At 56.0% G+C, this 25,613-nt stretch overlaps 2 protein-coding genes across 5 annotated transcripts; one reads left to right on the forward strand and one right to left on the reverse strand.

Moving 5' to 3' along the window:
- Nucleotides 1–2,213: 2,213 nt before the first annotated feature.
- Nucleotides 2,214–12,721, forward strand: FKBP10 (FKBP prolyl isomerase 10). Of its 2 annotated transcripts, none has more exons than XM_038385275.2 (10): nt 2,214–2,754; nt 5,478–5,623; nt 6,087–6,276; nt 6,600–6,745; nt 7,655–7,844; nt 8,389–8,534; nt 9,034–9,223; nt 9,615–9,757; nt 10,012–10,175; nt 10,887–12,721. In XM_038385275.2, exons 1-10 carry the CDS (start codon nt 2,564–2,566, stop codon nt 11,070–11,072), a joined length of 1,692 nt encoding a protein of 563 aa, XP_038241203.1. In that variant the 5' UTR covers nt 2,214–2,563; the 3' UTR covers nt 11,073–12,721. The 2 variants fall into 2 exon arrangements, with proteins under 2 accessions (XP_038241203.1, XP_043359448.1); XM_043503513.1 differs by having other exon boundaries at nt 2,276–2,754; nt 6,606–6,745.
- Nucleotides 12,722–13,450: 729 nt separating this feature from the next.
- On the reverse strand, nt 13,451–25,613 carry NT5C3B (5'-nucleotidase, cytosolic IIIB). 3 transcript variants are annotated; one of them, XM_043503516.1, is made up of 9 exons: nt 25,494–25,613; nt 23,098–23,196; nt 22,719–22,788; nt 21,551–21,597; nt 20,920–21,005; nt 19,751–19,840; nt 17,441–17,603; nt 16,091–16,291; nt 13,451–15,618 (listed from the first exon to the last, which is right to left on the reverse strand). In XM_043503516.1, the coding sequence occupies exons 2-9, from the start codon at nt 23,164–23,166 to the stop codon at nt 15,505–15,507; spliced, it is 840 nt and encodes a 279-aa protein (XP_043359451.1). In that variant the 5' UTR covers nt 23,167–23,196; nt 25,494–25,613; the 3' UTR covers nt 13,451–15,504. The 3 variants fall into 3 exon arrangements, with proteins under 3 accessions (XP_043359451.1, XP_038241205.1, XP_043359450.1); XM_038385277.2 differs by lacking the exon at nt 25,494–25,613 and adding an exon at nt 24,765–25,207; XM_043503515.1 differs by lacking the exon at nt 25,494–25,613 and adding an exon at nt 23,378–23,782 and having other exon boundaries at nt 23,098–23,241.

Here is a 25,613-nt window from a genome sequence, read left to right on the forward strand (position 1 = left end):
TAGTATCTGCTCCATCCTCAACCTCCCTGCGCATCTCCCAGTCACAGGCAGGGGCAGAGCGTTCCATGCAGGTGAGTTTTAGCTTGACAAGTGCTGCGCTGGGTTTAAGAAGCATTTGTGTCAAGGGCTCACGGGACTGGCCACAACTGCATAATCCGAGCGTGACTGCATACGGGAGCTGTGCACCACTCAGCTCCTGTCTGGAGGATGGGAGTGGGGGCTAGGCCCTGTGCTGTCTGATGTCTCTGCCCAGGGTGGAGCATGTCACCCCCAGAGTGCTGTCCTGCACCTGGAAGCAGAGACCTGCAGGCCTGTCAGATGTGAAGAGGTGCAAACATTATTATTTATACAATGCCAGCTGTGCGCCAGGGGCTTTGCAGACAGGTCTGAAGCCCAGGGCTCTGTCCCAAAGACCTTCCAGTCTGTATGCTGGGCAGTGCCAAGGCCTGAACACAGAGGTGGAATGATGGGACGATTAACACCTGATCAGCTGCAGTAGGAGACACACACTGCTGGGAAAATAACCAGTGCTTATCTTTCCAGACCACTGCAGAGAGATGAAGTTTCCCACATCTAGGAGGGCCAGCAACTGGTCACAGGGACAGAAACCTCTTTCTGCCCTAGGTGGGATGGTTGGCAGCAGCCCTTGTGCCTAAATGTGTAAAGCCAAGAATCCATCAGCCTTGCAGACAACTAGGGGACTTGCTGACTCCAGGGGCAAACAACAAGCTTCTGGCTGGATCCTTGTTCCCATCTGTTAATGGCCAGTGGGTCCCATCTCGGTTCCTAGAGGGACCACATCTCTGCTCCTCAGAACCATGGGCACTATCTGGCTCCTTTGTTGGCAAGCTCCTCAGAGGGGACACAGACTTGGCCATGACACAGCTCACCCTTCTCCCCGGGATAGGGATTTGCGCCAGGCTGGCACAGGAGCCAGGTTTGCCCTGATAGCCAGAGACACTCAGGTTCCAGAGCTGTCCAAGCTGGCACCTCTCCCCAGGGCTGAAATCCTTTCAAATAAACCCCACTTTCCAGAAGCAGTGTGTGCAGGTTGCAGGAGCTGAGTGGACGGGCAAGGGCCAGGGAAGCTGCCATTTCTTCCCTGGTGCTTCCCCCTTCCATCAATAAAACTGCATCTCTAGGCAGCTCCTTTGCCCTCCAGCTTTTAGGCTGCCTCTTTCCGACTTCACATGATATCTATTCTGTATCCAGGATGTGCAGAGTGCACTTAACCATGGCGATTGCTGTTTGCAGGTGAGCTTGTGGAAGGCAGAGATGCTTGCAATGGTCTGATGTGCATTTAGTAAATAGGACACCAATCATTCCTAATTCATTATCATTTGCACTTAACACCTTTCCTTGGCAGGTTTTAAAGTGTTAGAAATTGCTATTAATAATTATTCACCTGTATTTATTACTCCTGGCTGATAACTACCAATCATAGAATCAGTGGACTGGAAGGGACCTCGAGAGGTCTCTAGTCCAGTGCCCCGCACTCATGGCAGGACTAAGTATTATCTAGACCATCCCTACAGGTGTTTGTCTAACCTGCTATTAAAAATCTCCACTGATGGAGGTTCCACAACCTCCCTGGGCAATTTATCCCCGTGCTTAACCAGCCTGACAGGAAGTTTTTCCTAATATCCAATGTAAACCACCCTTGCTGCAATTTAAGCCCATTGCTTCTTGTCCTGTCCTCAGAGATAAACAAGAACAATTCTTCTCCCTCCTCCTTGTAACAACCTTGTATGTGCTTGAAAACTGTTCTCATGTCCCCTCTCAGTCTTCTCTTCTCCAGACCAAACAAACCCCGTTTTTTCAAGCTTCCCTCATAGGTCATGTTTTCTAGACCTTTCAGCAGGTTTGTTGCTCTTCTCTGGACTTTCTCCAAATCTTTCCTGAAAGGTGGGGCCCAGAACTGGACGCACGACTCCAGCGGAGGCCTTATCAGCGCGGCAGAGTGACTTCTCCTGTCCTGTGAATGCATCCGATGCAGTGAGCTGTAGCTCACGAAAGCTTCTGCTCAAATAAATTAATTAGTTTCTAAGGTGCCACAAGTCCTCCTTTCCTTCTTTCTCCCGTCCTGCCTACACAGCCCGGGAGGCTCTTCGCTTGTTCAGGTATCAAAACGTGCCCCTGGAGATGCGCCATGAAGAAGGCTAGTGAAGCGACCCGGGGGGGCGGGGGGAGCAGCGACCCAGCGGCGTTAGGACCCAGGGGAGTCGGGCTGCTGGTGGGGTAGGACCTCTCCCAGTGCAAACTTGCAACACAATAGTTTGCTTTAGCGTTTTCCTTCCCTCAAAGAATTGCAACCAAAACAAAAAATCCCCCCGCGTGGAACTTGCCCCGAGGTCCCGGAGCCCGCCCGCATCGCGAGGGAAATTCCGGGCTGAATTCGGAGCAGCCGCCGCGAATCACCGTGGCCAGCTACGTGGCCTCAGGCCCCCTTTACACGTTGACAAAATTCCTGGCGAGGGGCCGGGCGGGGAAGCGAGAAAGCGACGCTCCAGCCTCCGAGCAGCCCAGCCCAGCCCCTTCCCTCGCCGCCCGGACTCCGAGCACCATGGCCTTGGGCAGCCTCCTTCTCCTGAGCCTTCTGGGGGCCCCGGGGCTGGGGGACCCGGGCCCCCTGGAAGACGTGGTGATCGACAGATACTACATCCCGAAGATGTGCTTACGGGAAGTCCAGATGGGGGATTTCATCCGCTACCACTACAACGGGACCTTCAAAGATGGCAAAAAGTTTGACTCCAGGTACAGAATTGTTCTGTATAAAATTGCACAAGTGTTCCTGCCCCCTGGCTACTTTAGTGTCATAGCGGGGGGGGGGGTCTGCTGCAGCCCCCCCCCTTCATTTGTGCACTTTCCTTTGCCCCGCTGCACGGGAATGCTGGCTCATGTTTCAGAGGGTGGGTTACATTTCTCTCCTGCTCACTTGCATGCAGAGTTTATCTGGCTGGCTTTGGCACGCCACGAATCGATGCCTATCGCCGTGGCAGGGTCCCCGCACACTTCTGCGTGCCCGGCCCAGGAGCTTGCGTCGCCACAAGGCAGTTCCTGAAGGCAAGAAAAACCATTACCCGGATTTGTGGCCCAAGGCTGTGACAGGCCAGGAGCAGCGGCTGCCCTGGGGTGCTGCAGAACATGCAGTGGGGCCCAGCTCATTGGTTGTAGACGTGTCATTCTGGTGGCTCCATATTTGCCGACAAAACCATCCCCGAGCAACTGCCCCGATCAGGAGGGGAGAAGAAGCAAGAACGTTGATGTTGATCTTTGGGGTTCATTTTTCAGTAGCTGTTGCTTTGTATGTTATCCGTTTGGTTTTCTTTGGCGGAGAGCTGGGTCCTGCAATCTCCCATTCACGCCAGCAAGGGCAGGCCTGTTGAGGCCAGTGCAACTGCTTGTGTGGGTGAGTAAAGGATGCAGGATTGGGTCCTAACTGAGATCAGGCACAGCAAAAGGAGCCTGCTTGTTGGACTGCGCTGCAGAGATAAAGCTAATCACAGCGGCCATGACGTAGGGACAGATTAAAGTGCTTTTCGAGCCATTGCAGTTTTGGAGTGTGGTCCATTTCCAAAGGGCCCCTTTTCCACCTATGTGAGCTGGTCCCAGTTCTCCCTGGGCCCTTTTCCTCATGCTGATGTCAGTCAGGAGTTGCAGTGTTGTCACTCCAGTGGAATTTCTCCTGATTGAAACCAGTGGGAGCAAGAGGCAAAAAGCAGGCCCCTTGCACAGGCCTGCAGAGAATGAAGACAGACTCCTCTATGCTCAAGATCAGGCCCAGCGGAGTGCAGCAATGGTTGCTTTCCTGGCAGGTTTTCAGAAGTGCCAACGAAACACTTCAGAGAATCTGCTCTGGTTTTAAATATTTAAAATGTTGCTACTCCTCCCTGAATGCCCGAACAGGAAGCGTAAAAAGTGTGGTAAATCAGCCATCCAGCAGCCACCGCTAGGCATGAGTCTTGCAAAGAAATGGGGCCTCGGGAAAGCTTTCGTACTAAAATAATTTTTTGTCTTGAATGCTGCAGTGTGGTTCCCCAAGAAAAGTTTCGCTTGCCACTAAAGGAAGCAAAGGAACTCAGTCTCGGAGCACTTGTAACGAGCCCGAATTGCCCCTGAAAGAGTGGGTTTTAAGATGTAAAAATCAGAGTAATTTGCAGGTTACAAATGAAGCTCGGGTGTTTGGTCGTTAACTACTCTTCAGAGTGTTGGGAATGTGGCATATCTGTTACGTGGAAGAACCGGAGAGTCAGCCAGCCAGTGCTTATCTGGGCGAGATGCTTGTTTGCATTCGGTCCCAGCTTAAACATCACGAATGACATTTGCAAACAAAGGGCCTCATCCTGCATCCCCAAGCCTCTGAGTGGGTGAGGAATGCAGGATCAGACCCAGGATCAGAAACGTCGGCTCTACTCCAGTCAAAGGGGATTGTTCCCCATCGCTGGGGCTGCATCTGCTTCAGAGATTGAGTTGCAAAAGAAATCTGGCCAGTAGCATATGTGGGACGTTGTACTCGTTTATACGCTCCACCATGAAACGCAACACACGTGTGCCCTCTGTCGCCCGTTATTCCAAGAACAAAGGACAGAATCCATCATCTGCAGAACATTATGGGCATCCCCCTAGCCTGTCATTTCATGGGCGGGTTGCTTTAACCACAGAGAGATATGGGGATTGGCTGAGCAATGGGACTCAGGAGACCTGGATCCTTTTCCTGACTTTGCTGCCCACTCACTGGGTGAGTCACAGGGGCAGCGTTTCCAGAAGTGGCCTCTAATTTGGGGTGCCCAAGCTGAGCCGCCTCAGGAACCCGCAGCTCTGTGGCTGGAAGGTGAGCGGCGAGTTGGGCTCCCAGCCACAGAAGCCCCCAAAATTAGAGACTTCTGAAAATGTTGGGCCATAACGGCTTTGTGGCGTAGGGCCAATGGTGCGTAATAATCAGTTATTAATTAGTGCTTGACTCTGAGTTCTTGAGCCCCGAAGGGGCCGTTACGATCTTCTAGGATGACCTGCACTATGCAGGCCAAAGCCCCTCACTCCGTAACTTGAGTACCAAGCCCTTCCCTTCTGTCTGGGTGAGAGTGTGTGGTTTAGAAAGACATCTGACCTGAATTGAACTACTCCTATGACGGAGACTCCACTGCCTTTGCCGGTGACTCGGCCTGGTGGTGATGTGTCTTGGTCCAGTCGTTGCCCCTGGAGAGGAGGACGCATGGAACATCCTGATCTTCAGGGGGTGGAGTTGGAAACTTAGGCTGTTAGTCACCGAAAAACGACCAGACTGGTCTTGTGGCAGGCCCCACGGGCAGGGCTGGGTGGGAACTTTGCAACCCTATTGTTGGGGGCCAGCTATGGGATTAGCGGGACCGGTGGGGCAGGCTGGTGTGGCCAAGGATCCTAGCTGCTTTGCGGTATCCCAAACAGCCAAGGCCCTCAGAAGAGGGGGACTTAACATGTCTGTCTCCGTTCTGCCTCAGCTACGACAGAGGTGCCACGGTGGCGGGCGTGGTGGGAGTCGGCCGGCTGATCACCGGCATGGACCGAGGCCTGCAGGGCATGTGTGTCAACGAGCGGCGCCACCTGATTGTCCCTCCCCATCTGGGATACGGCAGCATCGGCGTCGGTAAGGGGGCGTCAAATGCGAGGGCCCCACCTGGCCGTCCTACCACGGCTCAGGGCGTTTCCGGTGCAGTGAGGTCAGGCCCAACGACCCCTCTCTCCTGTCAGCCCATGTCGCGGCGGGGTTCTGCCTCCTGCCTCGCGAGCTAAGCTCTTCTCAGTGGGGATAACACGGGAGGCAGAAAGGCCCCCAAGGGTGGATCCACTCCCATCTGCGCTCCTAAGTGAAGTTCCCGGTGAAGTCCATGAGCTTCACAGGGCTCAGCACCTCTGTGGGATGATCTCCACTGGATGTGTGCAGGGGAGTCCAGGGACCCCCGGGGCAGGATCTGGCTCTTTGTGGTGGGGGACTTGTGGGTGGATTTCGAGGAGCTGAAGCGAACAGTCCCGGCCTCGTGCCATGAGGCTACTCCCCTCGCTCTGACACTCCCCGGGGCTGAGCCAATCTCATTGGTTGTCCGCCGCAGCTGGCATGATCCCCCCCGACGCCACCTTGTATTTTGATGTCATCTTGCTGGACATCTGGAACAAGGAGGACAAGCTGCAGATCACCACCTTGCACAAGCCAGAGCGATGCAACCGCACCGTGGAGAACTCTGACTTCGTCCGGTACCACTACAACGGCACGCTGCTGGACGGCACCCACTTCGACTCCAGGTACAGGGAGCCGAGCTGGAGGGGCAGCACCCTGGGGGCTAGTGACAAACGCCAGCTTGCCCGCCTTGGGGACCCCTCTGCCTCCCTGCACGGAGCAGTGGGGCCAGCTTCATACGCACCCTGGGGCCCCCCGACCCATCTCACCTGACTCAGAGGGGCCTGGCTGGAGGAGGCGTAAGTTCACATTCCGTGACTCCTTGTGGGGGGAGGGGAAGCCCGCTTGTGCCAGGACCCCTGTGCTGAGCAGGTTGGATCAGGGGCACTGCTAGTGCCCCGGAGTCATTCTTCCCCTCGTCTCTTTTCCGTTCTCTCCCTGGTGCCAGCTACAGCAAGGACAGCACGTACGACACCTACGTGGGCACAGGCTGGCTGATCAAAGGCATGGACGAGGGCCTGCTGGGGATGTGCGCTGGGGAGAAGAGGAGGATCATCATCCCTCCCTTCCTGGCCTACGGGGAGAAAGGCTACGGTGAGTCAGGGCGTCCGCAGAGATGGGGATTGCACACAGCCTGGTACGCTGGGGCAGCGATTGATGGGCCTGCCCTGAGGCAGACCACCAGGAGGCAGTTTGCATGGGCGAAAGGGAGCACTGGGCCTGAGCCCCACGAATGCCAGTCATGGCAGGTGCCAAACACCCCAGGCAAGGAAACGGCCAAGCAGATGCCCAGCCCCGCTTGGGCAGAGGAGAGGGGGTGACTTTGGCACTGGGCAGGAAGCCCTGGGACCGAGGAAACCCCGGGTAGAGAGGGGAGAAAGGGATGGGAAGGACAGGAGTGGATGGGGAAGCAGATGGCTCGAGCAGGGGGGAGGGATTAAAGGGTCATGAACATCTGATCCCGCGCAGCCCAGCGTTGTGCCATCTGCCAAACGAGCTGGCGGGTAGGTGGCTGATGTTGCCCTGGGACCAGCCCTGGCTTTAAGCCTGACCCACCCGGGCTGCTGGACAGATCTCGCCAGGCAGTATTGGCACCGTTTTCCAGCAGAATTCAGGCAGGACCAGAAAGGAGGGTCTGAGCCAGCCGGGGCAGAGGTGGGCGAAGGGACTCTGCTCGGCAATGGGTCTCTCCAAGGCAGCTCTGGGTTCTGAGTATGTACGTCAGGTGCATGGCGGAAGCTCCGCCTTGTGCCGTTAAACGCGGAGCTGCCGCGTGCCGATAACGACAGGTCCCAGCCTGCTGCAAACTGCATGGAGCTAGAGCGGGGGGTGCTGGGGGCCCCACCTCTGCAAAAGAGGAGGGGGTGACTGGCCCTGTGACCACCCCAGCCATGAGGAGGCTGCAGTTCCACCCCACAGAGATCCCTCGCTCCAGCTGCTCTGGGCACGGCATAGGGGCTGGCTCCACTTGGGCGTGACCCTCCTTCCCTCCTCCACACCCAGGCACGGTGATCCCGCCCCAGGCCTCCCTGGTGTTCGACGTACTGCTGGTGGATCTGCACAACCCCAAAGACGGCATCTCCCTGGAGCATCTGGAGGTGCCGGTGGCCTGCAAGCGCAAGGCCATGACCGGCGACTTCGTCCGCTATCACTACAACGGGACCCTGATGGACGGGACGCTCTTTGACTCCAGGTGCTGGCCACCGGCGGGGCCTCTGGAAGAGCGCGTTCCTCCCCATTGGTGCCCGGGGCTTAGAATCCCCGCTTCGTTCTGTGGTGCCACGCAGCAGAGCTCCTCCCCACATGGCCCCCCGTGGGGGTGCAGGGCGGTAGGGGCTGCGAGATGTGGGTTGGGGTGGAGGGGCCTGGGCAGGGCTGGGGTGTGGAAGGTGTGGGCTGGGGGGCAAGGACCTGAGCAGGGCTGTGAGAAGCGGTTTGGGCTGGAGGGGCCTGGGCAGGGCTGGGTGGGAGGGACGCTGGCCGAGGTGGCGGGGCCACGGTGGGGCAGGGCTGTGGGGTGGAAGATGCAGGCTGGGGTGGGGGACGTGGGCAGGGCTCTAGGGACATGGGCAGGGCTGTGGGGTGGAGGATGTGGGCCGGGTGGAGGATGCGGGCAGGGCTCTAGGGTGGGGGATGGGGCAGGGGCAAGGGGATGCAGACTGAGCTTACACTGCCATGCTCCCCTCATTCGGTGCTCACCTGTTACCTGCCGTCACCTGGTGCTGCGTTTGCTGCAGTTACTCCCGCAACCACACCTACGACACCTACATCGGGAAGGGCTACGTCATCCCCGGCATGGACCAGGGCCTGCAGGGCGTCTGCTTCGGAGAAAAGAGACGGATCATCGTTCCACCTCACCTGGGCTACGGGGAGAACGGAGCCGGTAGGGGGGTTCCCCACAGGGAGGCCCAGCCCTGGGGTTGCAGGGCAGGGAGCCGGGGGACGGACATGCTTAGCAATGACGTATCGCTCCCTGCTGGCTCCGTTACACAATCCCTCAGTTCCTGCATCATTTCAATCGTCCTCGGGCCCATGGCGCGGGGAGCGGGCCGGGATCGCCCACCAGACGGGAGCCAGCCCTGCCTGGAGCTGACCGGCTAGAGCTGCTCCAGGAGAGGAATTCAGGCTGAATAAGATTGGGGGGGGGGTTGCCTCCTGCAGGAGAAAGGCATGGACCCCCCCCCGTACCAGTGGCAGGGTTGTCAGGTGGGGGCGTTGTTTTAGGGGAAGGGCAGGGACACATTCAATTAGCGCCCAGGGGACTGGCCAGTAGGAACAATCCTGCCCTGGCCCATGGGGAGGCAGGTTTTTTCCCCGACTCTGCCCTCTCTGGCTCTCCCCAGCCCCTCATTCCCACTGGGCCCTTTGTCCTTCTCCTCCAGGAAACAAGATCCCCGGCTCAGCCGTGCTCATCTTCGACATCCACGTCATCGACTTCCACAACCCCCTGGACTCGGTGGAGATCGAGACCCTCTCCCGGCCTGAGGGCTGCAACGTCACCACCCAGAATCGCGACTTCGTCCGCTACCACTACAACTGCTCGTTGCTGGATGGCACCAAGCTCTTCTCCTCGTGAGTGTGTCCCCGCCCGACCCCGCTGTGTGGGACTCCAGGGCAGCCTGGATTCCCCCCCCCCATTCCTAGCTCAATCCCAGCCGTCCGGGTGGGTTAGTTCTAACAGCTGTGGGGCTGGGGCACGGAGCCGGTGAGCTCTGCATCTAAGCAGGATGGAGGTGGCTGGACTCGGGGGGGATTGTGCTGCTGGGCACACCATCGTCCCTTTGGCTCCAGGGTAAGATCTTGGGCACTAGCAATTCCTCTGACCCTCAGGCAGATTTCCCCTTCCACAGCTGATTGGTACGGCGGGATAAGGCAGGATCCCGAGGGGAGCAGGCTGTGGGTGCAGCCCCGGTTCTGGAAGTCCTCTCACTCACCCATCCAATGTCTGCATTGCCTCCTGCAGCCACGACTACAACCACCCGCAGGAGGCGACGCTGGGGACCAGCAAGGTGATCGACGGCCTGAACACCGGCCTCCTGGACATGTGCATAGGGGAGAAACGGGTGATCGTCGTCCCCCCGCACCTGGGTCATGGAGAAAACGGAGGTGAGTGGGGAGGGGAACTGCCTGGCAGGTCGGTTTGTTGCTGCCACTCGCTCTTCAGCCTCAGTCGCCTGGCAGTGGCCCAGGGTGTTACCCAGTCTCCTTTGGCCTTTAACTCCCCAGCTGACCCAGCCTGGGCAAGGTGCCCCAGCAGTGATGTTCAGAGGCTCATTCTTGCATGTTGCACCATGGTGCAAAGACACTGTAGTGCATCAGAGCACACGAGGGATCGGTGACATGCACCCCTTGCCTTTCAGCCCGGGGCGTGCCAGGCAGTGCCGTGCTCCGGTTCGAGGTGGAGCTGCTCTCCAGGGAGGAAGGAGTCCCTGAGGGCTACCTGTTTATCTGGCACGGGGACCCACCCGCAAACCTGTATGAGGACATGGACCTGAACAAGGATGGCGAGATCCATCGCGAAGAGGTGCAGCCGAAGCTCCGGGCACATGGGGGGAGGAATCGGGATCAGGGAACACAGCCCCAGCAGCAGTCTCGGATCCCTTGGGCTTTTCAAAGGCGAAGGGAGGGGCCGGTTAGGCTGCCCAGTTGGCATCCGGCGCATGTGCCGAGTCCCCGGAGCTGCTGCAAATCTGTGACTAAGGTGCACACTTGGGCAGATGGTCGTTAAGGTGGCAGTACCAGGGTTTCTGCCCTAGTCTAGCCCAGCCCGCCTACCGGCTAACCCCAAAGGCACAGCCAGGAAGGGGCCAGGTGCGGACTCTGAGTGACACCCTGCTGGGACACGCCCAGGGTCCAGCCAGGCAGCAACATCCCTCTGGTCCGTAGCCACCTGTGCCACAAGGCATGCTGGGAACCAGCCACAGGCCAGGCCAGTTAGCACAGTAGCTTGAATTGGGCCTGGCTGTAGGCTGAGGAGAGGCAGGGGGGCCGTGTGCCCACACTGGGCCACCCTGCCTAGGAAGCTTTGAGAGCATCGCAGAACAGGGAACCTGGAGGGGAGCCTCCTGCAGCCTGGCACTGGAGTGCTCCCTGCCCTCGTTATCATGCGGCATGCTAGCCCTGTCTGGCCATTGCCCTCCACCCCAGAGCTGGCTGCATGCTGTCCTGCCCCACTACACAGGGCCCAGGCAGTGGGCTCAGCCACATAACCTGTTCTCACCTCTCCCTGCTGCAGTTCTCCACTTTCATCAAGGCCCAGCTCACTGAGGGGAAGGGGCGGCTCATGCCCAGCTCCGACCCGGAGATGGTCATCGCCGACATGTTTCAGAACCAGGACCGGAACCAGGATGGGAAAATCACCGCGGAGGAGCTGAAGCTGAAATCAGATGAAGATCAGGAGAGAATCCACGAGGAGCTCTAAGGAGCTCCTGCCTTCAAGAGACTACGTTTCTTCTTATCCTTTCCAACCTTGGAGTGGGCTGCTCCCCCCACCACCATAGGGACCGTGGCCTAGAGAAGCCAGCTCAGGAAACTTTAGTGCCAACCCCTTTGCAAAGCGAGGTTGTTTGGTTTTGTTTTTTTTACTATTTAACTGTGTTTTATTGGAAGCATTTCTAACAAGCCAGCAGGGGAAAAACTCCACATAACAAACCCAGGCCAGAGAGTCCCAAGTTCTTGCCCTTAAAGGCAGAGCCTAGATAGCTCACAATTGGGTCTAGTTTCTATTTCCTAGGACTTCCACCCACACCCCGGGCCTGAAGGCTCTAGGGGATTCACAGGGGTAACTGACACCCCTTCCCAAACTTCCCTGGAATTGTATCCAGTGCTTTGAGACCAGAACCCAGAGACTTTTCTTCTCTGGGCTTTGAGTGATTTTATTCCTGGCTTTGCACTCCGCTTTTGTCCCCTGCAGAGACAGGCCCACCCAGCCTGCCTGTTCCCAGTGCAGGATGCTTCTCCAACACGTTGCCAGCCTCTGATGGGGTGGGGGCTCCTGCTGTGGACACAGATTAACTCCCTAGCCCAGAAGCAGAACTGGATGAATCCCACCTGCGCCCATCCCACCATCTGCTCTCCCAGTGATATGGGGTTTGGGTGTGGGGCTGGGATTCCTGGAAGTTGGTGGCATCCACACTGTCTAGCTGAGAGCCCTGCCTGTAACCCCCGCATGTCAGAGCCGGGAGTTCCTGTTCGGTCAGTTGTGAACTAGACTCCATTGCACCCCGTCTTCTCCCCCGGCCCCCCCTTGTCAGACCCGGCCTTTTGACTTCGCTCACCTTGGCTCCTTGAGCATTTCAGCAGCACTGCTCTTGTGCGGATCGGTGCTGTAGCAGCCAGCGCGTACCCAGAGTGCAGAACGTGAGCCAGCAAGGGCGTCCTGCTGTCGCTGGAGCAAGGGGCATGAATTCAAAGCAGTCACTTCACGTTGGCATCTGCTGGAGCTTTTCCTGTAAGGAACCCAGTCGCTGTTCCCAAGGGATTTAAAAAAAAAAAAAGGTAATGCCATTTCCTAGCCCTGGTCCAGGCTCTTGCAACAGCTTGAATTGTACCAGAAAGGAAGGCCAAGACCCAGTTCTTCAAAGTGATGAGTGGTTTTAGGCCCAGTGGTATTTTGGGGCTTGAACTTGAGACACCTTAATGGGGCCTGATTTTACACAGTTCGGCCCCCAAAACCACCAGTCAGTTTGGAAAATCCAGGGCCCAAACTCTCCCAGCTGGACTAACACAAGTGGGCTGATTTTCAGTTTGAGCACCCTGATTCTGCTGACGAGAGCTTGGCTTGCTCAGTACCACTGGAAATCAGCCCACTTTTACTGAGATGCTTAAATATAATTCAGGAGCCTGAATTTAGTCTCCCACGTTGGCAAATTTGGGCCAGTGTCTCCCCCCTGGTTTTAAAGGTTTGTGTCGTAAGATCACGGCTCAGCGGACGACAGCATCTGCGCCAACTGCTGGGCACGGGTAAAAGATCCGAAGTGCAAGGACAAGACGATGTAAAGGTTCAAACAACCCCCCAATAGCAATTTCTGCCTTGCACCCAATAAACTGATTTCAAGTGGTTTCCAACAACTCTGCTTCCCGGCACGTTATTTTGGGCTGAAACATTGTTTGCACTTGTCCACACGCAGAGAGGTCCCCACCCACGGGTCTGTGTTCGCTGTCCCAGTGGGGGGAGCTGTGGAGGGTCTGGCTGGATAAGCCTCCCATCCAAGCTTCTTGCACCTGCCACACTGGGTTGGAAGAGGCTTCGTCTCCTTCAGGGGCTCTTGCCTGTCCACAGACACCCCGAGATTCAAAGGAAGGGCTAAAAACATTTTAAAGATTTTTAGCTGAGACTGTTCCAACCTCGAAGCCCTTGGGAAGACTGGCTGGCCCCAGGCTGCCTAGCGGGGAGAGGTGCTGGTCACTGGGTGGTCAGGCAGCTTCCCTCGACTAGCTGCCCACTGCAGGTTCTCTTGCACCCTGCTCTGAAGCAGCCAGGACTGGCCACTGTTGGGAACAGGATGCTGGGTTAGCCATCTCTGCAGGGACGCAGATCTTTGCATTTCCCCTTGGAATCTCTCAGATACAGAATCAGCGCAAGCTTTGGGGTTAGAGCAGCGAGTCAGGAGATGCGATTTCCTTCACTAGTGGGTGTGGGGCAATTTTCCTTCACCTTCCTGTGCCTCAGTTTCCCCGTTGGAACATGAGGATAACTAGCTTACCCACCTTTGCAAGTTCCGTAGGCCTCGGTGGGCACCCCAGACAGTGCTGTACTGCAAGCTCACACACCTGGTTACAAACCACTCACACGCAGGCTTTATCTAAAGGATTTATTTCAACAAACGGACTAAAACCCACCCCCCTCACAAGTGACACTTACAGCCGACTGTGACACAGTGAGTGAGCCAGATGGCTGCCTGTGAACCTGGACCGGACCAGCTCCTACAAGGCAAATGACAAGTACCTTCGCTTACCGAACAATGCTGGGGCCCAGGCTGCTAATGTCAGGCTGGGTCACAGCGAGACAGCCACGTGGACGACACTTCTCCAGGAACAGACAAGTAACAATTTGCACAGCAGGAACCAAGGTCCCTTCCACCCGCAGAGGAGACCGCAGGGTGGGAGCTGCCTGTAATGTAACGCAAGCCTCTGGCTCTCCCCGACAGGACCAGCATGAAAGGAGATGGAGTTTTACAGGGCGGGACAGGGAGCTCTGAAAGAGCCATCTGCACTTCCAGATCGTTAGCAGCGGGCAGGCCAAGCCCAATCGATAAACAGCTGCTGTCCCCCATCCAGCTGCCGTGGACAGGAGTCTGTGTCCCCCTAAGATGAGTCAAATGCTGCAGAGGCAGAGCCCAGATTGCCAAAGTAGGCAGCTTGCGTCCCCAGGCCGGAGGCTGAACTCGGCAGGAGGGACATAGGGTTCCTGCTCCTTTGGAAACGCCGACCCCTAAAGAACGCTTTCTGCGCAGTAAAGCAAGTAAACCCAGGCCTTCTACGGACACGTGGGGGACTCAGAACACCTGCTTAGCATCAGCCCTCTTCCAGGCCAGTGTGACTGTCACGCCCGGAAGGGGGTCCCAGCAGACAGGGTCCCAGAGGGGCTGCCCTGCTTTTCTTTCCCTTATTTTGCATTTGAGTGATAGAGATTTTACGTTGCTGACAGAAGCACTGCGCTGAGACCCCAGAACTGGCCCAAAGGGTTAGTTACACAATAGTCACGTTTCAAAAAGCCTGCCCTCCCTCCCAGCCACCTTTAAACTCCCAACCCCAAGGACACACTGGCCGCTGTGTCCCCCAACACCCTGGTCCACACACGACAACCCTGCTGCCTGACTTATTGGCTGTAACAACTACACTCCACAGCACAGCGCAAATGGCCGGCAAAGCTTCGTTGCTCCACCAAGAGTCGCTTGCCGGTGGGATTCACTGCATGCCACAACACAACAGCCAAGCAAACCCTCCCCCCACCGTGGGATGACCAAACTCAGCCCTGTGTTAATTACACAAGCAGCCCTTGGACAGGAATCCTCATGAGAGTCCCACCCCTTTAAGCATCACTGCATCTGCACAATCATCTCACAAACCCAAAGTGTTAATGTTCTAAGCGACACGCCCAGGCAGCCCGAACGTCCCCCAACCCGTATTTCCCATCTGCGCCCTAAAGCACTGGGCCCCCCATGCTGTCTGAGCACCTCCAGGCTCAACCCGTAATAGGTCGGTGCACAGACAGGGGCAGGACTTATGCCCTCTAAAATCACCCACTCTCTGGTCCCCTCTCCAGCCACCAGAGAGCAGTGACGCCCAGGAGGTTGCAGGCAGGGGGAGCAGAGAACTGACCCGAAGAGCAGGCCGGGGATCTGTAGGGTTTCCACAGCGAATTACAGACACCCCAGCAGAAAGCAGGCTGTAACTGCTGTGCAGTTGAACCATGAAACTGGAGTCCGGCCTGAACGCTTTGGGATGGACCTACAACAAACAGGTGCCTGCTTCCCTACCGAGGGGATTCGTGTGGCAGAGGGATCTTTAATTCTGCACACAGCCAGCCTAGCCATCAGCCAAACGATGACCTTGCCGTAGTGGCTTTGAGATTCTGTGGGACAGGACACGAGCCAGGAGCAGCGGCGGACGGTTGGGGGCTGGGGTTTGAGCAGGGACAGGGTGGAGGTAGTTGGGGCAAGCGGAGAGTTTCTCCAGCTCACCCCTCAATCCCAGGACTGACGAACAAAAGGGTATTCATAAAAGCCCAGGAGGGAGCCGGGGGGAAGTTCCTGAGGGCATCAAGATGGATTCAAATCTCCCTGACTCCACCATGGGAAGCATGGTCCCAAGACACCATCCTTAGAGGCCGGAGTCAGGATCCTGGGCTCTCAGTTCAGGTCTCCGAGGATGTAACAAAGGATCCCGTTGACCACGTCCAGAGTCTCGTCCTTCTCCAGCACAATGTCATAGGCGTCCCTGTACTTTCCTCGTCGCTCGTCCACCTGCAGAGCCACCGTGGGGCAAGGGGACAGGACAGGGTGGCAACATTAACAGCGGAGAACAAGCGCGGCCGGTTGCCAAGCTCAGAACTCCAGGAGCCCCATGAAAGTGGCGCTGGGGATTCAGGGCTGGTGAAAGGTACCCGATCAAGAGCCCTAGAGACCGCATCTCCAGAGCATGGGGCACGGCATGGCAAGCTCTCCCCTCTGCACCCTGGCACAGGAGCCAAACCAGCCACGGAGGAATGACCACTCCAGCTCAGCTGAGGGGCGAACAAGGGGCTCAGCTGTGATGTAGACACCTTCCCACTGGTGGGACTGAGACCCACCAGACTTATTTCATACAGCATGCCAGATAGCAGACTTCTCTTGCAGCATGTAGGCTCCTCCCACCTGCACCCCCCACCAACCTCCTGCGAACGCTTGGGCCTTGCAATCGCTCAGGAGGGCAGACAGCCTCTGCCCTCACGCTTACCTTGTCATTCAGGAATCCGATCGTGAGGATGTTCTCCACGTTGCCAACCCCATCTGCCATGCTCAGGTCTCCCATGGAGTCCCCCAGCAGGATGATGTTGGTCCTGCTGCTCCGGTGCTGGAAGTGGTCCGTCTTCTCCAAGACCGAGCCGTTCTTGTTGTAGGTGTGGATCAGCGGCTCTTTAAACTGTCTCAGGACGCCCTGTGCAGCAAAGAACGAGCGGACAGACAGACAGGATGATTTCTGGGGTGTCTCGGGGCTGAAGGAACAAAGCTTCAGCGTGGTTTGCACCTTTCTTAGAGATGCTCTTAGTGGAGCCAGCTGGGAAACCAGCTGTCCCTCGCTGCCCAAGGGCCCTGCTCCAGAGCAATCCAGCCCTTCAATGGAGAATGGCACAGAGGACCAGAGCCCTTCAGCACCTCTCAAGAACCAGCCAGAGGTGGCATTTCCCTCCCCTACAAAGGGCTCCCAGAACAAGGGACCACGGGCCTAACTCTCTGCCACTCAGGCCCCATTCTGGCAGCATAAAGGGGCCTTTAACTGGGTAAACTCTGCCTTGCGCAGACAGCCTTCCCTGGGCAGTTCAGAACTGCTGCAAAAGCTCTGCAGAGGCTCCAGTGTCAGGGCGGATCAGGGACATATCGGGGGCCAGGCTGGGGAGTACTGCACTGTGGCTATTCTCTGCTTCCCTGGCTCCATAGGTCAGAGCAGCCCCAAGGCCCCTGCATGGCCTCACACCCCAGGGAGCGCCTAGGTGGCTAAAATCTCCCTAAACCTCTACCCCCCGCCCCATGCCCACCCCACAGGAGCCACTGAGAAACAGGCCCAACTTAGTGGGCTGTTTCTGGGGGTTTCATAGGTTTTAAAGATAATTATGGTAAGTTAACTCCCATCCTCCCACAGCGCTGCCCCCTCCCCCAAAAAAACACAGTATCACGGGCCTAGCGCCAAACCAGAGAGTGAAAGTGACTCAAAACAAAGTGAAGAGCAGTAGCCCACGCTCTCCTGCCAAGCGCAACATATAAAGGAGAAGAGCCAAGTAGATCCTTGTATATTGCAGAACTTTCCCCCAGCCTTGGGAATTTAGGCTGTGAGCTCTCTGCAGGGGGGCTCTCTGACTGTCTTTACACAGAGGGGCCCTAGTCTGGTGTGCTACCGTAATACAGCTAATATAGGCTTCACTTTCAAAGCAATTTCAGCACTAATAACTGGAAAGGTTGCTATGGCAACAAGGGATGACATTTTCAATGGACAGATGGGTTTTAACCAAACGGCGCCCTCTCTAGATGTCCCCCGACCCCACACTTGGGGCTAACGTGACCCAACCATGGGGCACGTAGCACAGCGTACCTCGTCATCGAAGTCCATGTAGTTGGACATCACATTGACGTTTGGGTGGAACACCTCGGCCTGCCGGAGGACCTCCTCCAGGATGTCACCCACGCCGGCCGAGAAGATGAAGAGGGGGATGTTGTGTTGGTGGAGCTGGTCAAAGAAGGTGTTGACTCCGTCCCTGGGGAAGGGGTGGGGAATACACATTAGAGTCACAATAGCACCCTTCATCTCAGAGCACAAGCTGCCACGGTGCTGCGAGTGCTTTCATCCCCACTGGAGACTGGAAACTCACTGGGCCAAGGCACCAGGGCATTCCTTAACTTATTGATCATTTCTGAACTGTGGGTGAAATTCAAGCCTGCGCCAAAGGACACAGCGATGTCTACAGGGACTTAGCCATGGATGGCCCTGGTGTGGGGTGAATTTCACTCTCTATGGTACACAGGTACCTCCCTGAAGCCTGTCCCAAAGTACACTGGGCTCTGCGTAAACCCTGGGATGCATTCTCTGCAAATGACATCTTCCATGGTCACCCCAACAGCCTAGGTAGGGGTTGCTCCCCGAGCACTATAGGCTGGATTTCAGTCACTGGTTTTCCATCGATTCCAAGGCCAGGTCATGTGATGATCCAGTCTAACGTGTGTAACACAGGCCAGAGAACTTCCCCCAAATCATTCCTAGAGCAGAGCTTTTAGAAACTCCTCCAATCTCGATTTTCAAACCGTCAGTGCTGGAGACTCCCCCATGACCTTGGGCAAATTATTCCAATGGAATTACTCTCACTGTTAACAATTTACACTTTATTTCCAGTCCAAATTTGTCTAGCTTCAACTTCCAGCCCCCGAATCATGTGAGACCTGCCTCTGCTAGACTGCAGAGCCCATTGTTAAACTGATGGCACTCTGCTCTATAAATGCTGACTAATAATTCAGCAGCTGTGGAAACCGAGGAACAGAGAGGGGCCATGGCTTGTCCGAGGTCATAGAGAAAGGCAGCGTTAGAGCTGGCATCAGAGCCCAAGAGTTCCTGACCTCAGGTCCCTGGACTTTGCAGCCTTCTACTACCAGAAGTACTGATACTGTCCCCCCCACACCCTCCGTGGAATCCATGACCATACTGCTCAGCTGGTCTAGAAAAAGGAATTTAATCCTTAGGCAACAAAGCTCCCAGGAAAGATGATGCCTGTTAAATCTATTGCATAAATGTACACCCAGCTAGTGCTCTTAGTGGACAGGGGGGTAACGCTCATCCCACGCTATTTCTCCCACACGCTAACTACCTACAAGAAATATGGTCCTTGGCTTCCCCAGGGGCTGTAAGAGAGTGACTTCCAGTGAACAAAGCTCTGGATGTAACACTGGCCAGGCAGCTGGTGGGCTGACACCCCTGCTCATCACACTGATCAGACCCCGTGTTGTCTCTGTTGAAGCCACCTGTGGGCTCTTTGGTTGTGGGTTCTTTGGCACAGGGAACATCTTATTGCTCTTTGTGTGTGTGCAGCACCTAGAACAACAGGGTCCTGATCCCCACTTGGACTCCAGGTGCTACCACAACATGGTAATCACAACAGACTGGGTGCAGTACAAGACGAGCAATAGGTTTTTCCCAATGTAATGCAGTTCCCCACTGAGATCAGAGACAGAAGCTTCAGCTTTCTTTGCACCAGAATAAATATCACTATCACAAATGCCACCCTGCTGGGCAGACTCTCGGCTGCTCCTGTGGGCTGAAGACACGTGGTGTCTGTGCCACACAGAAAGCTGCTGAGGTTTCGTAACTTTTGACTTTTCCAGACAGTCCATGGAGAAAGAAAAATCTTATCTGTAACAGCTTGGCAGTGTTTGCTCACAAAACCCAGCCCCTTAGTCACTGATGATCCTGCCAGGTAATGTTAAGTTGCCAACTCACTGATGCAAGTGGCTTGCTACTCCACCTAGATTTACAGGAGGTGGGAGTGGACCTCACAGGGGGGCTGAGCAGTTCTTGAGGAGGAACCCTAGGAGCCGCCAAGTACGCGGAAAAGGCTTAGGTTGGAGTTTGTGTTGTTGCATTTTGAGATTCGTTTGTGAAGGGGACACGTTCTGACCTGCTGCCCCTTATGTGCCATGTCTGGAAAGGGTGAGAAAGCAACTAGGAGGTGGATTAGAGTTCTCGGAAGTCAGTTTAGTGCCTCCCTTTTTCTCTCTCTGACAAACCCAGGGGTCTGAATGGAACGAGCAGGTGCCAGAAATCAAACGAGAAAGCAACAGAGCCCTTACAGTGTGTGCCCTCACAGGGACGGGAAAGAGAGGACACAAGCTGCAGAGACCATCCCAAAACCTGTACCTGAGCATCACCTCTGATTCTTCGACTATCTTGGCTATGTCACTTTTCAAAATCTTCTGTTGCAACAGGAGGCTGTGGGCTCTGGTCCACCTGGAAACACATATCAAAGTGAGCTTCATTTCTGACAGACTGCGAGTTTCTAGAATCTGACCTACGGGAAATTACCAGAGTCGTGACCAAGACACGGTCCATCAGACTAATTGTTGTTTAAAGAGAGTTTCAACCTTCTCTCTGCTTCACATGTACGGCTCGTTATGGGTAAAGGGCTGCCTGAGGAAGGCTGGTAGCACTTACTTAATCGATACATTTTTATTGTTTCCACCACCAGGGTATCTGGGCACCCAACAGAAATGTCCGACTTTCTCTGTTTTTTCTCCAGCACTCTTTGATGTAGTTACTGTTGATCTATTACCAGGGACTGATTATCAGAGCTGGAAAACAACTCAGCCCCAAATACCAGGCCCTTTGGGATCCCTTTCGTGGAGGGTGTGAGAGCAGGGCAGTGCAACTACAGCTGTGCCAGATGCACCATCACTCAGGTGGAGAATAATGAAACCCACAAGAAAGAAAGGAAAAGGAAGGAACTGGTGTTTCCTTCTGAGGCACAAAAGCCATGGGCTCACTTCTGACAGCTGCATTTTCAAAGCATATCCCGCTCTCAAAGGGCTTTCACGCTCTCATATCCTACTTTCTCTCTTTTCTAAGTGACTTTGCATCCTTTTCTTAACAGGAATGTTACTTTCAGAGCTGCAAGTCTGCACATAAATCTTCTGGATCCAACAAATCCACTGAGATCTCAATGGACCATGAAGTCCGAACACGATGACGCTGCAACTGCCACATGCTAAGGCATTTGCATCAGAGTTAACCATACAACAGAAACAAACCTGCTCCTCCCTCTCCATGTGCTCCTTGCTTTTGCTTTTTGTCCACCTTCTTTAAGTGCCATTCTTTAAGTGGATCTACCAAGCTTGATCCTGGCCATATTACCAGAAAGGATGCTTCATGCACTTGGAGAAATGGGAAGATGGACTATCAAAAAATTGTACTTCCATGCACAGTGAGTTCTGCTATGCAAGGGGATCTGGGGACTGAATTCCCCTCTCTCTTCTTGTTTACCCATTTATTTTTTAGCTCACGAAATTAGCTCCTCATACACAGTCACTCACCATTCCACCATGAGGGGACATTTTTCTTCCATGGTCCGGTTGGGGTCAATTTCAATCGGATAGTAATAGTGCAGTAGATCTCTTAACTAGAACATTTGATGGGTTTAAACAGAAAATGCAATGAACAGTTAAGGGCATCGAAAGAGAGATTTTAATAACAAGAAAGCAGAGTATTTGCAGAATTCACAAATGCATCACAGCTTAAAAATAAAACCCTAAATTGTTCATGAAACAAGTGAGTATCATGGCAATTTCATGGGGTCCCAAGGGAAATATTTAATACTGCTCTAGAAATCAAGCTGACAGTGTCAGCAAGGTTAAATTGTTCTGGACAGAGATTTATGTCCTTTGCTCACTATTTATCACTGTTCTCTTTGACATGAAATGCCCATGCTTGGGTGTGGCAACAGGTTTGTAAAGAGTCCCTTGAACTCTGACAAGTGCTCCCATATCTGAAATGCTGTTTGGAAATTTGTTCTGTTCTCTTCCCTGGCAGGGAGTCACATCTGTCCCAGTGCTGTGTTCTAACCCCATCTCTACTGTCCCCAGGGAACCTACCCCTAGTAGGAGAAGCAGCATGTGGACTGTACATACAGCCAAAAGAGATGGAGTCTGATAGCACTAAACGTACCTTTTTCCTGACTTCTTCGCTAATGACTTGGCTGTTATCTAGGATATCTGGAAAGACAAACAGTCACTTGTCCAACCCCGGGAAAACACACGAGGGCCATTTCCAAATCCCACAGAAAGACCAGAGTCAACACTTGCAAAAATGACAAGTGATTTTGGGTGCCACAATTTTTGGATGCCAACTTGAGACATTTGACAGGAGCCTCACTTTCAGCCCTGGTCTACACTGGGGGGGGCGGGGAAATCGATCTAAGTTACGCAACTTCAGCTACGTGAATAACTTACTGCGGTGAGTCGACGGCTGCCGCTCCCCCGTCGACTCCGCCTGCACCTCTCGCAGCGCTGAAGTACAGGAGTCGAGGGGAGAGCGCTCGGGGGTCGATTTATCGCGTCTAGACTAGATGCGATAAATCGATCCCCGCTGGATCGATCGCTGCCCGCTGCAGTAGTGAAGACGTACCCTCCGAGAGCGGGTGCTCGGCATTTCCTGAAAATCAGGACCCATTAGGGCATCTCTCCGAAGGAAGAATAGATCAGAGTGCACTAGGGAACGTTTCGTGCTCAGCAACAGGGTCAACATGGACACTTAGTGCACAGTAGACTAGTGCAGGGTAGATTTACACCCCAGGTTTCAGTGTTTGTGTAGACCAGCCTTGAGAGGGGGAGTTGATGGAAGAAAGGGGCTTGGGAGGGGGCTCTGAGCACAGTGGGTGGGAGGAAGAAAAGTGGTGGAAAGGATGCAGAGTAAAGAGAAAAGGGAGGTGCAGTAGGGGAAAAGAGGAGACATGCAGGCTGGGGCACAGTCACGCCTAGCCCCGAAGGCGAGGAAAAGAGCCGGCACTTAATGGGGAAGGGGAAAAGGATTCAGAGACGGGGTCTGTGGGGATAGGGTGGAGCAATGAGATAGGGGGGTGATTGGCACAGCAGCATTTTGGATGGGGTGGGGGAGGAGCAGCAGCAATCAGTATGAGCGGCCGCCAAGCCCCGGAGCAGTTACAGCAGCAGAAGGGACTGTATCAAGAGCGATGGTTGGGGAGGAAAATGCCAGGGCTTAGCAACAGCCCATGGGTGTGGGTGCAGGTGAGACAGAGGTTACAAGACTGGGCTATGGAGACGGGAGCGAGGAACATAAGCTACGAACGAATGGACACAGCGTTCGTTCGACTCACTGTGCGAAGTGGGGCATCGTCTCCCGTTAAATCCAAACCTGCTGAGAGTCATGTCGAAGTCCGAAACGACCTGAAGGACACAAGAAGGGGGAGAAAAGGACAGTATCTGAAACCGCCCCAGTATGCTGTGCTTTGAGAGGTGCACAGGGAGGGGTGTGGGCAGCAACAGCCTGTGTTTCTCACTCGGGCACTGTCAGGATAATGGCCGTATTGCGAGGCACTCACATACTACAGAAATGGAGGCTAGACAAGTGCCTTACATAGCTGATGGGGTCCACACAAACACGGGGCGTTATTATCCCCCCCACTGCCATGGCAATGCTGAAATATCCCACAGGAACGGGCTCCTGCCTGCACAGCTCAGAACAAAAAGAGAAACCTGCAGTTTGTCTATTCCCTCTTTCCTGAGTGCCGAGATTATGCGCATCACGTGCTCGGGGTTCCTCATGTGGACCGTCACCTTCTCCAGTTCAGGAACCTGCAGAGACAGATTGATTCCGAGGACGGGGTCAGTGCTAAGAGAGGTTTCAGAGTAGCAGCCTTGTTAGTCTGTATTCGCAAAAAGAAAAGGAGTAGCTGTAGCTCATGAAAGCTTATGCTCAAATAAATTTGTTAGTCTCTAAGGTGCCACAAGTCCTCCTTTTCTTAGTGCTAAGAGACACGCCCCAGCGGCGGGCACCAGCACAGTCAGTATTCGCTGGCCTGGTTTCAACGCAGCTCACCAAACACCCTCTCACCCACAGTGCCTTAAGGAGCATTTCTCTCCTTCAGAGACTGATGCAGGAGGAAGAAAATCAACTCTGCAGAGATGATGCTACAGGGTCCCGATCAGTAATTCCACTGCAAACTGGCTCCACCGATAAGACAAAGAGCAATTTCTCTACCTCTGGTTTTGGAAAACTCTGTTGGATTTACCAGCCACAAACTATTTAGGTCCTGATCCTGCAACTCCTGAAGGTGCAGGCTTGGGGCCTTCCCTAGCTGTTCTGCTTCTGTACCAGGACAAACAGAGCCCCGGCTGACGCTCCCATAGCAAGGTTGTTGGGGCATTACGGTGGGTGGTGGCAGTTGTGGCCCCACACGCTCTCTGCGTTCACCCCCTCCCCTAGTGCTCCCCTATGCCCCGCTCCCATCCACACCATGCTCCCCTCCTCATCTCAACCCCAGCCCCATACCTCCCCCTACTCCCCCCCACCCCCAGGGCTCCCCGTACACCCGGCTCCGACCCCCCGTGCTCCCCCCACCCCCGGCTCCAACCCCCCAGCGCTCCCCCCACCCCCAGGACTCCCTCTACACCAGGCTCCGACCCCCCAGCACTCCCCCAACCCCCAGGGCTCCCCCTACACCCGGCTCCGACCCCCCAGCGCTCCCCCCACCCCCAGGGCTCCCCCTACACCCAGCTCTGACCCCCCAGTGCTCCCCCTACACCCGGCTCCGACCCCCCAGTGCTCCCCCCACACCCGGCTCCGACCACCCAGCGCTCCCCCCACCCCCAGGGCTTCCCCTACACCCGGCTCCGACCCCCCAGCGCTCCCCCAACCCCCAGGGCTCCCCCTACACCCGGCTCCGACCCCCCAGCGCTCCCCCCACCCCCAGGGCTCCCCCTACACCCAGCTCTGACCCCCCAGTGCTCCCCCTACACCCGGCTCCGACCCCCCAGTGCTCCCCCCACACCCGGCTCCGACCCCCCAGGGCTCCCCCCACACCCGGCTCCGACCCCCCAGCGCTCCCCCCACCCCCAGGGCTCCCCCCACACCCGGCTCCGACCCCCCAGCGCTCCCCCCACCCCCAGGGCTCCCCCTACACCCGGCTCCGACCCCCCAGGGCTCCCCCCACACCCGGCTCCGACCCCCCAGCGCTCCCCCCACCCCCAGGGCTCCCCCTACACCCGGCTCCGACCCCCCAGGGCTCCCCCCACACCCGGCTCCGACCCCCCAGCGCTCACCCGGCTCCGGCTCCGACTCCCCCGTGCTCGCCCTATGTCCCCCGCCAGGGGAGCGCCTCCCCATGTCCCCCAAGGGAGCGGCCCCCCCCGGCCCCTCTCACCATCTCGGCCCCGCTCCGGCTCCCTTCGCCGAGGAAACAGAAACAGAAACGCCGGAGGCGCGGCCGGGACGCGCGGGGGAGGAGCCGGAGCCGGATCCGGATTGGCGGCTGGGCTGGTCGTGTAAACTGCGGGCTGGGGTTAGGGTTCTGGGGGAGTCAATTAGGTCAGTCTTGGGGGGCTGGGCTGGGGCTAGGGGGTCTATTAGGTTAAATTGGGGGGCTGGGATTAGGGGCTGGGTGTGGGGCTAGAGGTGCTAGGCTGAGATGGGGGCTGGAGGAGTCTATGAGGTTAAATTGGGGTCCTGGGCTGGGATGTTGGCCTGAGATTGGGGTGCTGGGGCTGGGGGTCTGTTAGGCTAGGGGACAGGACTGGGGGGCTGGGAGTCAGGATGCAAATGCTGCTGCATTGAGGGTAGGGGCTCATGGGGGGGGCAGGGTTGGGGGGCTGAGCTAGATGTTTTCCGTCAATACAGGATGTCCCAGCTTGGCTCTCAGTGACCCTGGCGCCTGGGGACAGCAGGACATCCCCGTTCAGGCCCTGAAGTCAGCTTGGCTGGCATCACCCCCTGTATCTTCCAGTGCAGGGCGGGCCGGGGCTGGCTGCAGAAAGCTGATATTGTGCAATCTAGGGCCCAAGCCTGCCAGGAGCTGCCGAGCACCCACCATCATCACTGGAGTCAGAGCCCGCATGTTGCAGGTGCTCACTACCACACCTGGTCAGGCCCTCACCTGTAGCAAGGTTCACTGCTAGCAGGCGCTCCCACTTCCCCATTGCCCACAAACAGCACAGAGATCGTAAATCATTCCCAGAACAAACACAGGAGGTAACTGCTGCAACTCAGGGCTGGT

Source organism: Dermochelys coriacea, chromosome 27 (genome assembly GCF_009764565.3).
Source record: "Dermochelys coriacea isolate rDerCor1 chromosome 27, rDerCor1.pri.v4, whole genome shotgun sequence".
In the NCBI taxonomy this organism is placed as follows: Eukaryota; Metazoa; Chordata; order Testudines; family Dermochelyidae; genus Dermochelys; species Dermochelys coriacea.

Coding starts and splice junctions, on each gene's coding strand:
- FKBP10 (XM_038385275.2), top strand. CDS start 2,564: ATGGCCTTGGGCAGCCTCCTTCTCCTGAGCCTTCTGGGGGCCCCGGGG. Junction 6,277..6,599: donor GGCACCCACTTCGACTCCAG/GTACAGGGAGCC, acceptor CCCTGGTGCCAG/CTACAGCAAGGACAGCACGT. Junction 9,758..10,011: donor GGGTCATGGAGAAAACGGAG/GTGAGTGGGGAG, acceptor CTTGCCTTTCAG/CCCGGGGCGTGCCAGGCAGT.
- NT5C3B (XM_043503515.1), bottom strand. CDS start 23,476: ATGCTCCTTAAGGCACTGTGGGTGAGAGGGTGTTTGGTGAGCTGCGTT. Junction 22,789..23,097: donor AGGGAATAGACAAACTGCAG/GTTTCTCTTTTT, acceptor TGTGTCCTTCAG/GTCGTTTCGGACTTCGACAT. Junction 16,292..17,440: donor ACATGGACTTCGATGACGAG/GTACGCTGTGCT, acceptor TTTGCTGCACAG/GGCGTCCTGAGACAGTTTAA.